At 34.2% G+C, this 11,063-nt stretch overlaps 2 protein-coding genes and 1 long non-coding RNA gene across 5 annotated transcripts; 2 read left to right on the forward strand and 1 right to left on the reverse strand.

Moving 5' to 3' along the window:
- LOC110808440 (transducin family protein / WD-40 repeat family protein) lies at positions 1-5,050 on the forward strand. 3 transcript variants are annotated; one of them, XM_022033935.2, is made up of 11 exons: positions 1-277; positions 398-541; positions 1,026-1,332; positions 1,419-1,482; positions 1,566-1,679; positions 1,803-1,965; positions 2,282-2,435; positions 2,589-3,187; positions 3,308-3,489; positions 3,880-4,137; positions 4,509-5,050. In XM_022033935.2, exons 1-11 carry the CDS (start codon positions 116-118, stop codon positions 4,837-4,839), a joined length of 2,478 nt encoding a protein of 825 aa, XP_021889627.1. In that variant the 5' UTR covers positions 1-115; the 3' UTR covers positions 4,840-5,050. The 3 variants fall into 3 exon arrangements, with proteins under 3 accessions (XP_021889627.1, XP_021889628.1, XP_021889629.1); XM_022033936.2 differs by having other exon boundaries at positions 2-277; positions 2,592-3,187; XM_022033937.2 differs by having other exon boundaries at positions 137-277; positions 1,102-1,332.
- Positions 5,051-9,014: 3,964 nt separating this feature from the next.
- LOC148270429 (protein SOB FIVE-LIKE 5-like) lies at positions 9,015-10,352 on the reverse strand. Its single transcript, XM_088221372.1, has 3 exons — positions 9,717-10,352; positions 9,531-9,609; positions 9,015-9,394 (listed from the first exon to the last, which is right to left on the reverse strand). Exons 1-3 carry the CDS (start codon positions 10,350-10,352, stop codon positions 9,366-9,368), a joined length of 744 nt encoding a protein of 247 aa, XP_088077498.1. The 3' UTR covers positions 9,015-9,365.
- LOC148270430 (uncharacterized) lies at positions 9,687-10,502 on the forward strand. Its single transcript, XR_015819909.1, has 2 exons — positions 9,687-9,805; positions 9,941-10,502. It is a non-coding gene; the product is annotated as an uncharacterized LOC148270430 (long non-coding RNA).
- The last annotated feature ends 561 nt before the right edge of the window (positions 10,503-11,063 follow it).

The following is an 11,063-nucleotide window of genomic DNA, read 5'->3' on the forward strand; positions in this document are numbered from 1 at the left end:
TAGCCTCTTCCATCTTTCCTCGCTTCCGCCTATGTTCCTCTTTCTCTCTTTCCCACGCTTCACTCACTATTCACATCAATATACGACGTAAAACCTCCCAGAGTTTAGCCGCCGAATGATGATTGAGTACCGTTGTAGCTCAATCCATTGGAAGCCGTCACCGGTAGTTGCCCTAGCCACCAGTGCCGACGACTCTCAGGTCGCTGCCGCTCGAGAGGACGGCTCGTTGGAGATTTGGCTCGTCTCTCCCGGCGCCGTAGGCTGGCACTGTCAACTTGTACGCGACTGATGCCACTTCATTCGTATCTTTTTGTTTCATCGCACAATTTGCTTTAGGCTTTGCATTGAATGACAATTTGAACTGATTTTGTTTGTGTATAAAACGTTTTGTGAATAGACTATTCATGGAGATCCTAATTCGAGAGTTTCATCGCTTGTGTGGTGCCGTGCTGGCTCGAAAGGGTTGCCATGTGGTCGGTTGTTTTCTTCCAGCATCGACGGGTCAGTTTCAGAGTGGGATCTCTTCCACTTGAAGCAGAAGGTTAGCTTTTCTCTATTCCTGTAAACGCTATGTTAGAAGCCGCACGTACTTACCCTGGATAGTTGAGCGAAGTAATGAGATTTTGTTTGGTATGGCTGTGAACTAACACCACGTGGTTAGCGTAATGATTGCATGCTGCATTACCATACTGATCGATGCCTTGTGGATTTAATGGATGTTGACCATTAGCTTATTGGTAGTTACATTGATATATTAATTTCTTTTTAATGATAGGAATTGAATGCTCAATGAGAATCTATGCCAACAGAAGCTATCATGACCAGAAATTCTGTTCCTAACAAATTGGAGCTTTAGATAGGGGTGTATTGCCTCTTTAACTACCATCTTAACATGACTGAACTGTTTTACTCTATGTTACTAATAAATTATTGGATGATACTGTCACTTATTGTTGTTTGAATTCAATCGAACTTTCTATTTATGAATTATAAAGATAATTGTCCTGGTTTATGTTCATCTGCAGATTGTGCTAGAGTCAATTGGCGTTTCAATCTGGCAGATGGCTGTCGCACCCACTAATGATCAACTGGTTTATGCAGAACCTAAGGTTCAACATATTGGCAACGGATTTTTAAATGGTAACTCTGATGATAAAGAAGACGGTGAAACCAGTGGGAGTGAGAGTGATTCTGACGTAGAAGATCTTCACAAGCAGTCAGTTATTTTGGATAGGCATGTTGCCATTGCTTGTGATGATGGTTGTGTAAGGATTTATACTATCCCTGATTCCAATGAGTTGATATACCAAAGATCATTGCCTAGGGTCAGTGGTGAGATATCGACACCTCTGTTACTGTTGTTGCTATGTCATTGCATGCACTTCTATTTAGAGATCCTTGGTGTCATTTTTTTGTAGGGCGTGTTCTAAGTGTGACTTGGAGTTCTGATGCGAATATGATCTACTCAGGAAGTAGTGATGGGTAAGTGGATACTCAAGGTGTAATAGTTTCTGCATTCTGATGCATGTAATTGAATGATTTCTTATGGAATGGCCTCGTTACAGGTTGATAAGATGTTGGGATGCAAAACTGGGTCACGAAATTTATAGAATTACAGTTGGACTTGGAGGTTTGGGTGGTGGACCTGAACTCTATGTGTGGTCATTGCTTTCATTGAGGTATAACTGGGGCATAGTTTATTTGTTTGTATGTTTACATTTGGCATATACAGATATTCATGGATTGCACATGCAGTGGTAATTATACTTTCACGTTGACGATTGTATTGTTGTTGAGGATAGGTGTGGGACTCTTGTTAGTGGAGACAGTACCGGCAGCGTTCAGTTTTGGGACAGCAAGCATGGAACTCTTCTGCAGGCACATTCTAATCACAAGGGTGATGTGAATGCTCTTGCAGCTGCTCCTAGTCACAACAGAGTTTTCTCTGCTGGTTCTGATGGACAGGTATGTTATATTACTCCTATAACTGAAGTTTGTAAGTACCTGGTGAAATCCTTCATCTTTATAGCCCTAGCAATATATATTAAATGACTTGACATCTTGTTCACGAACACTTATATATCTAGTAGTTGATTGATTCCATTGTGGTCAGAGCTAGAGTTTGTGGCTACTATGGAATTGAGAAAAGATAGTTTCTTTTCCTTCTCCACCTTTCTATTATTGTTCTTATTATTTCTCTTGATGCACTGTGAGTTCTTGATCTATTTGATTTTCTGGTAAAATGGTAATAGCTTATTAATTTTGTTGATTGCACTTGTAGGTTATTCTTTATAAGCTCTCTAGCGAGATGGTTGGTTCTGGCGATGACAATTCTTCTGCTGAGGTGACAAAAAAATGGGTATATATTGGTTATGTAAGATCTCACACGCATGATATCAGGGCCTTGACGGTGGCAGTGCCAATTATCCGTGAAGGTCTGTGCATGTTTTGTGTTCTGTGCTTTCACATGCACATGCATTTCTTGTCACACACTTACAGTACATAAAATAATGTATACCTGTATGATGTCTACACTTAGTCGAAAAGGTCTTTGCTGACTTGGATTTTGAACTACAATTTTTTATCAGCAGATCCTCTGCCAGAGGAAGAGTTGCCAGATAAAAAGTCAAAAAGAAGTCGTAGCGAGCGCTGTAAGGAGAAGCCCATTGACTTTACGTATCATAAGTGGGCTCACCTAGGAGTTCCAATGCTTATCTCAGGTGGTGATGACACGAAGCTTTTTGCCTATTCTGCTCAGGAGTTCACTAGGTTCTCTCCGCATGATATCTGTCCTGCACCTCAGAGAGTTCCTATAGAACTGGTGCATAATACAATATTTTGTCAGACTTCTTTGCTTCTGGTCCAAGCTTCTTGCTGGATAGATATTCTCCGTGTTAGCGTTAAAAATAATTCTGCAGGCCGGGCAGCAACTGATTTGTTGGCTCGGGTTAAGAGTAAGGCTTCTCGGAGGATCATTTGCAGTACAATTTCTAAGTCTGGAGCATTTTTTGCCTATTCCGACCAAATTAGACCCAGCTTATTTGAATTGAAGAGAAATGAATTTGGGGAGAGTAAGTGGACTGTTACTAGGAGGCAGCTTCCTCCAAAACTACCATTTGCACATTCTATGGTTTTTAGTTCTGATTGTTCGCGTTTGATGATAGCAGGACATGATAGAAGAATATATGTAAGCCCCTTCCCATGATTTATTGAGTTTATCTACTTGTGCATTCTTCCCCCTACTAACACATACTTCTTCTCCAGTTGATGTTATCATATGGTTTTAACATCATCTTTGGTGGTACAGGTTGTTGATGTGGGAAGTTCAGAACTCGTCCATACCTTCATACCTTGCAGGGACGAGCATGAAGAGGAATTACAACCTAGTGAACCTCCGATAACAAAAATGTTCACAAGTTCTGATGGGCAGTGGTTAGCTGCTATCAACTGCTTTGGAGATGTCTATGTGTTCAATCTTGAGATACAAAGGTGTGAATTTACAAGTGTGTTACTCTGCTCTCTTGGTATATTCGATCTTTCTCTGCTGCTTAAGATTCTGGCAAACCTAAGTTGGTGATTTGTGGAAGCATCAATTTGAAATTCTTTGATGTTCCTGCCTCCATGGCATCTATAATGGTTTGTAGAATGCGTCAATTTGAAGTACTCTGTGGTTAGAAAAAGTTGCATGCAAATGTGGAATGAAATCTGTAACTGAGGAAGCTGTTGGGGGTGGCATTGAAAAGCTTCTTTGAACTTCCATAAACTGAAACCTTTTACCAGACCATACTTTAGAAATTCCTCCACCGGACTGTACCTTGCTCAATTTTATTTTATAGCTTGAATTTTCTTGTACCAATTCCTGTTGGTTTTGTGAAACAGGCAACACTGGTTCATATCAAGATTGGGTGGTGCCTCTGTTACAACTGGTGGTTTCCATCCCTGGAATAACAATGTTCTTATAATTTCAACCTCCTCAAACCATGTCTTTGTGCTTGATGTTGAAGCTAAACAATTGGGGGAATGGTCGATGCAGCATTCTTATGTTCTGCCAAAGAGATACCAAGAATTTCCTGGGGAGGTTATTGGGATCACATTCTCGCCTTCCCCAAGTTCATCTGCTATAATTTATAGCGCCAGGTGTGGCTCACTACTACTTTTTTCACTTTAATGTTTTTACTCTATAGCTTTGAAGCATTAGATGCTTGTAACATGACGGGAGTAACTTGAACTTACGAAAGTGAGAAAGTTGGCAGCAAGCTGGCTGGAATAACTGAATCACTTGCTCTATGCATTTACGTTTTCCCTCCATCCCTTCCCTTAAAAGTTAAAAGAGCAAATAGAAACAATTTTGTTCACTTTGTTTGTGACTTGAGATTAGAATGTGCTTCGGAGAAGTCCTAACAATTGATTGTTATGTGTTGTTTACATGCACCAAGCCTGGCAACAACCTTTTGTCATTGCTTATTGTGATGATGCATCTGATGTTGGATATGTTCTTTATAACGCAGGGCAAAGTGCTTGATTGACTTTGGAATGCCAGTTGAACGGGATGATGAAAATGACTTGGTAAATGGCTGCGTAACCAAGAAATTGCAAAATGCCCTCCTTAAAGGGGGTCTAAGGTGTGGGAATGGGACTCGAAAACGGGCTCTGGAGGACTGTCAGACAGAATTGAAACTAAGTGGTAGAAGGAATTTTGAAGTTTTGCCTTCCAAAAACCCTGTTTTATTTATTGGACACCTTTCAAAAAATTCCGTCTTGGTCATAGACAAACCATGGATGGAAGTGGTTAAATCTTTGGATACTCAACCTGTTCACAGAAATATTTTTGGGTCATAAAATTTTGTTCTCGAAAAAGGGAGAAATTTCAAATACGTCGTTTGATCCCTCCTTTCTGATGTCATGCCAGTCTATCATGATCATATGTTGCAAGTAATTGGGATGCATCATGTCAGAAGGACTAGGTTTCGAAGTGGGGATCTCAAGCATGTTGTGTATTGTATGGGTCAAATGATTTTGTTAACATGATAAATTAGTGTTTCCTCTTCAATCTTTTATTCTAATTTAAATTTTTGTGTTTACTGGTTACTCAACCCTATTTTTCTTCGATTAGGGGATGAACAATGAAATTTAGATAGGGAAGTTTAAAGACCAGATTCATTGATTAAATATCAAAGTAGGAATTCTTGTGTAAATTGAAATTCTACTGGTTACCCTACTAAGTCTACTGTTTTGGAAGAGTATTCGCCTGCCTTGTTTCTTGTCTTATCAATTTGTCTTTCCAAGCAATGCCATCAGCTTGTACAGCCGCAGTTCGTATTTTTCCTGAGGTTAACCTGAGAGTTACCCGAGATTAAGGTTAATTTTTGCAACAAATGAATTTTTTTTTTTTTTGGGTAACATTTATTGGGAAATTAATGTATTTTTTATTTGTGATGATTGAAAATTTTCCCATAATAAAGAAAAAAAAAAAAAATTGGCGTTGTAGATAATTTCAGAGAAGACTAAGAGATTGAATTTTCAAAATTTATTAATTTTGAATAGAACTTGATAGTGTAATGCTTCAGTTTTATTTGGAATTCTGTTTGTAAAATGATAAAAAACTAACATAATAGAAAACATATTTGAAAAAAAAAAAAAAAAAGGAATTTCCCAACTTCTAAAATAGATACAGGACGAAGTGGTTTGAATATGAAAAATATGGTGTAATTTTCTGTGAGTACATAAGTAGTAGCTAAATGAATAAACGAGTCATCAACTGACCAAACGGGTTCTACAAGATCTTCACATTGACAAATCAATTGCTTGCTCACAGTTATTTTCTTAATAGATTCCCCAAAGCAAGTAAATAAAACTTCCAAAAAATTGTTGAAAACAAAAGAGGAAGCCAAACAAATCTTTGAAAACCCTATTAAGAGCTTCTTTTCTGCCAAACAAATTTTAAACTGCCATGGAACTTCAGACCTTCGGGGAAATGGATTTTGATTTGTTTCTGTGAGTTGTTCTTGAATTGAGTGGGAGCTGTCAACGAGATAGCGCCATTTATTTTCTGGATTTGGCCCAGATATGTTCTCCAAAGAATTGGTATAAGGACAATTGTTTACTGTATATATTGTGTATTAGATCATATACATACACATGGACTACTGCATGCCACAGCTGATAGTTGCCAAATAAAGCAATTATTTGGTAACTACCTAATCGTCTTTTTAAAATTGTGGGTTCAAATTCTCGATTATGTACTTTTTCTTATTAATAAGAATTATTTCAAATTTTGAATTATGTGCTTCTTGTCACAAGACAATTGATTAAAAAAAAATAACAATTATTATCATGCACATCTTTTAAAAAGTAAATTTTTATTATAATTTTATAGAGAATATTTTCTTTTTTTTTTTTTTTTCTCTTATAAGAATTTTGAAAATTATTGAACTTGTTAAGTAGTTCAAGTAGAAAGTTTAAGACCTCTCTCTCTCTCTGTTGTCAAGGAAGTTTAAGACTTCTATAGATAGCATCGAAAAAATTTAATGTAATTGATCAGATCATACATATATTTTTCCAACGCAATATAAATTGTCGAAAGGATTTAAAAAATTCATTAAAACATAAAATTTAAGATTTTTTTTTTATTTTATAGAAAATAGATCTTTATTTGAAGAATGCATGATCATAAAGATAAATTTACACCAATTAATTTGGAATTCAATTCAAATTTTTTCTTGAAGGGTATCGTAAGGAACATAAATATAACAATATTGATTTATATATGTAGAAAAAATAATAATAACAGAAAACAATTAAAAAAAAAATAAAGTAGGACACAACTAAAACCAGAAAATGATAAGAACACAAAATATCTTTGCATGAGGGTTGTATGATTCATAACCTCTAAAACTGATCTTACACAAATGTGGGGGAAGAGACAATGACACCAAATGATTTAAAAGCAAAACAAACAAATGAGTAATGAATTTTTTTGAAAAATTGAAAACAAACTAATTTAAATTAGGTTTTATTGGCAATTTGCTCCCACAAACACTTCTTACTTCCAAAAATTCTTTTTAAACTTTTTACTTGTTTTATATGTTAATGATCTTCTGAAAATGGCAAAAGGGTCTTTTCAAAGTTTCATACTTGATTGCAGTTCGCTTTTTAAAATATATCTAAAGTAGGATACAAAAAAGAAGACTAATTTTTTTTCTAGATTTTTTAATGCCTTTTGTTTGATTATTCTAAAAAAAAAATGGTACGAAAATAAGATTTTAAATACATTATATCGAATTTTTTGTTAATACAACTTTAAAATCATATAGATAAAAAGTTCAATCACATGGTTATTTATTATTTAATAAAAAATAAAAAATAATAATTTAATAAATTATGTTACAATAATTTAAAATATATAATTTTTTTTTATTGTGTGATAAGTTAGTTCTTCTATTTAAATCTGTATTTTTACATAAAATATATATATGCATCTTTGACTTTTAAATATTAGTACGTGAAAATTTAAAATTAAATTAATTAAAATTTAAAAATTATAAAATAATCTTACGAATACAGCTTAAATATAAAATACCCAATAAAATATATAGTGAATTAATCAATATACAATAATGCATACAATTTGAAGGGACGGATTAATCTTTTAATAAGTGCTCTTCTTCAAAGGTTAACTAAATTGTATTTATGATTAGTAAGAAGTAGAAATTGGTAGGGTAGAGGAAGGTGGTGTGGTGCCTTTTCCTCCAAGAGATAAAAAGTCCTTTTCCAAGATATGGGAGCTAAATAAATCTGGGAATGGAACACCTTGAGTGAAGATCCTGAAGGCAACCCACCAATTCAGATTCAATAATTGTGCCAGCCCTGATGTTATATATATACATATGGATCATATTTGTTGTAGCCATCAAAAGATAGTGAGATGCTGGCTTTTGGGGCCTCTTGGGTACAAAATCAACCTTATTTTTTGATGCCTTCCATCTGAAAATATTATATGTTTTTGGGTCTAGAGATTACAAAATTTACCAACCATATATAGCTTGCTTTGAGCTAGCCTTGGCCATTACACTAGTGAAAAAGAAAATTGGGGACTATTTTATTGGCATTTGGGATTTTTCTTTTTCTTTTTTTAATTATGTGATATATATTAGATTTGAATTTGAACCGTTTAAGTATAGAAAAGAGATGGTACACTAATCAACTAAAATTGAATCAAATTATAAATAAATAAAATTTGATTATATTTTGTAAATAAGACTGTAAGTGAGAAAAATAGGTGTAGTCGTCAATTTTTTTTTTTTTTTTTTCTATATAAATATTAACATTAAATATATGAACTTTCTGGTTCAAATATTAATTTTTAAATATTCGGGATTGAGTCTTGGGAGGGATTTTTTTTTATACTTGAGAGAGAGTGAATGGGGAAAACTGGGTTAGAAGAACAAAAATGAAAGTCATTTTTGGGGGAGGGAAAAAAAGAAACGAGAGATTATTTTCTCGAAAGGACCACCAAAATTTTTCTTGCTTTATTATTTTCCACACACGATCCCTTTTGTATGATTAAATTGTCTTTGGTGATAAACCTTTTTGTAAAGAAAATGAAATGTTTGAAACTTCAAAAAAAAAAAAAAAGGAGCAGCAACATACTCTTTCTTATTCCTCATCTTTTTGACAATCAAAAGCAGAAATTTTATAGGTGGGCAGATTTCTTTTCTCCTTAATTCCCCTTACAACATTATTATGTTTTATTGGGTAACCACAAACTAATTTTGGGGAAAGAACAGAAAATCATGAAGCCAGCCAGCATGTATGGGATTGTGTTAACAAGCTATGATTCGTGTTAGTAAACATAATAAATAAATTCATTTCGTTCATTTTTCTTTGTTACTTGAATAAGATTTTCTCTTTATAAAAGAATTTAAACCTAAAAAATTATTAATTCAAATAATGCTGTCCGAATAGATTATAAATAAAAACTAAAAATTGATGCAAGACACTTAGAAAGAAAGAGGTTAAAACTGGCAATGGGGAGGGGAGGTACAGATCCCCATTTTCTTCCACCCTCATTCATCATTTTTCACAAAGTCAAGAAAAAAGAAATTAAAAAGAAGAAAGAAAATTTTTATTTATTAATTTGTAGTACCTTTTTTTTTTTTTTTTTTTTTTCCCACTCTCAGGTTGTTTCCCACTGCATTGACAGGAACGCATTAAAAGCAGAAGAATTAATAGAAGAAACAAATATGAAAAAGTAAAGAACATTATGAACCCTTTTTAGATCCACTGCTGCTTTTTTTTTTTTTTTTTTTTGTTTCTCTACAGAAATTTTCATGGAAACAGACAAAAGATCAATTCACCCTTTTTCATTATTTCCACTTTCTTCTCTGCATACTTCCTGCCAATAAGATAAAATCTCCTTGCTCAGTCCATGGGACATAAAAATTACCATTCTATTTTTCTCTTCAAACAAATAAGAACAAATTTAAACCAAAAGAAAAAAAAAAAAAAAAAAAAAAAGAGGATGAACGAACCTTTTTCTTGATCTGTTGTTGGTTTCCCGCCAATAGAGGAATTAAAGAACCCTCCTTGGTTGTGAAATGCCGATTTTCCCTGGAAACAATTGGTTATTTTGATTATACATAAGCATGTGTGTGTGTGTGTATATCTACATCTACATCTATATATTGAGAAAAGAGTCGTGGGTTAGTGGGGAATACCTCAAAATATGTTGCAGAGAAGCCATGTGAGAAATCCACGACATGCTCATCCGTTGAAGCTTTGTTCTTGGAGAGACTGAACTTCTTTTGTATGTATAAACATCGGGAATACATTAGAGCACACACACACACACACACACACACACACACACACACATATATGTATATATGTATATTTATAGATGAAAGTAATATGCATGTGTGATTGGAATTACTTGCCTTAGAAAAGCCAATTACAGGGGAGCTAGCAGTGTCGTCAAGACAAGAATGTCTCTGGTAATTTCTCCCATATTCTTGATTAGTCTTCTTCTTCTTCTTCTTCTTCTCACTACTCTTCTTGGCTAATCCTTCAGTTGCAGAAGGAAGAACATTAGAGCAAAAAAACCCATTTCCATAAGAGCAATCTTCGTCATCTTCACAGTAATGTCTAGGAGCAGAAGATGCATCAGACACCATTGACAAATCCTCATCACCATCATCTTCGTGGATTCTACTACCTCCATTGTTACCTCCATAATAATCACCATAACCATAGCAGTGATCTTTTGAAAAAGAAGAAGAAGAAGAATGGTTTAAATACAGAGTCCAACCAGACTCATCACCATCACTGCCGTGTTGAGAAGCTGGAATATCCATTAATGTCTTTCTTCGTAACAAGCAAGATTCCAGATGGGTTCTCCTCTGAAGAAATAGCTCCTTTCTTCTTCTCAAAATATATAAGCACTTTTTTCTGTGAGAAAATAAGAAAAGAAAAGAAAAGAAAAGAAAAGAAAAGAAAAGGAACGAGAGTGAAATCCTACACACTAATTTTGTCCTTTGCAAAAGAGCCATGGACCTCTCCATTTTTATCTGTTTGTGCAACAAATCAAAATTGCCAGTTGGCTTTGAGCATTATTTATTTATTTATTTATTAATTTACACGAGAGGCAGTTAAAGGTTTGATGTACAAAACAAATATTATTAAATTATTGACAATTCATCTTAAACAGTTTATTTTACTGCTTTCCTTCCTTGGACGTATATTTTTTTAATTATAAACAACTTTCAAAGACTTTTCTACTAAATTTATATTATTTTCTTTTGAGAAGACATATATATACATCTTTTTTATTTTTAATTATTTGGTTCTCTCTCTCTCTCTCTCTATCTCTATCTCTATACATAGATATATATATATATATATGTATATATGAGGTAGTGGAAGTGGGTGTTTGATGATTACAAGTGATACCTCATATCCTCTTCTGTTGTGTACATGTTGGAGTCTACAATGGCGACACGTTTTTTCTTATGATTGCAATATATGGCTACCAGATATCACTTTGATAACACAAGTCATATTCATGC

The sequence above is a fragment of the Carica papaya genome, chromosome 1 (assembly GCF_054855325.1).
Source record: "Carica papaya isolate Zhongbai chromosome 1, ASM5485532v1, whole genome shotgun sequence".
NCBI lineage: Eukaryota > Viridiplantae > Streptophyta > Magnoliopsida > Brassicales > Caricaceae > Carica > Carica papaya.

Excerpts from the sequence above, each read along its gene's own strand:
- LOC110808440 (XM_022033935.2), top strand. The coding sequence starts at position 116 with ATGATGATTGAGTACCGTTGTAGCTCAATCCATTGGAAGCCGTCACCG. Across the intron at positions 1,680-1,802 it reads TGGTCATTGCTTTCATTGAG|GTGTGGGACTCTTGTTAGTG; the intron begins GTATAACTGGGG and ends TGTTGAGGATAG. Across the intron at positions 1,966-2,281 it reads CTGCTGGTTCTGATGGACAG|GTTATTCTTTATAAGCTCTC; the intron begins GTATGTTATATT and ends TTGCACTTGTAG.
- LOC148270429 (XM_088221372.1), bottom strand. The coding sequence starts at position 10,352 with ATGGATATTCCAGCTTCTCAACACGGCAGTGATGGTGATGAGTCTGGT. Across the intron at positions 9,610-9,716 it reads TCTCTGCAACATATTTTGAG|GGAAAATCGGCATTTCACAA; the intron begins GTATTCCCCACT and ends AATTGTTTCCAG. Across the intron at positions 9,395-9,530 it reads AACAACAGATCAAGAAAAAG|GAAGTATGCAGAGAAGAAAG; the intron begins GTTCGTTCATCC and ends TCTTATTGGCAG.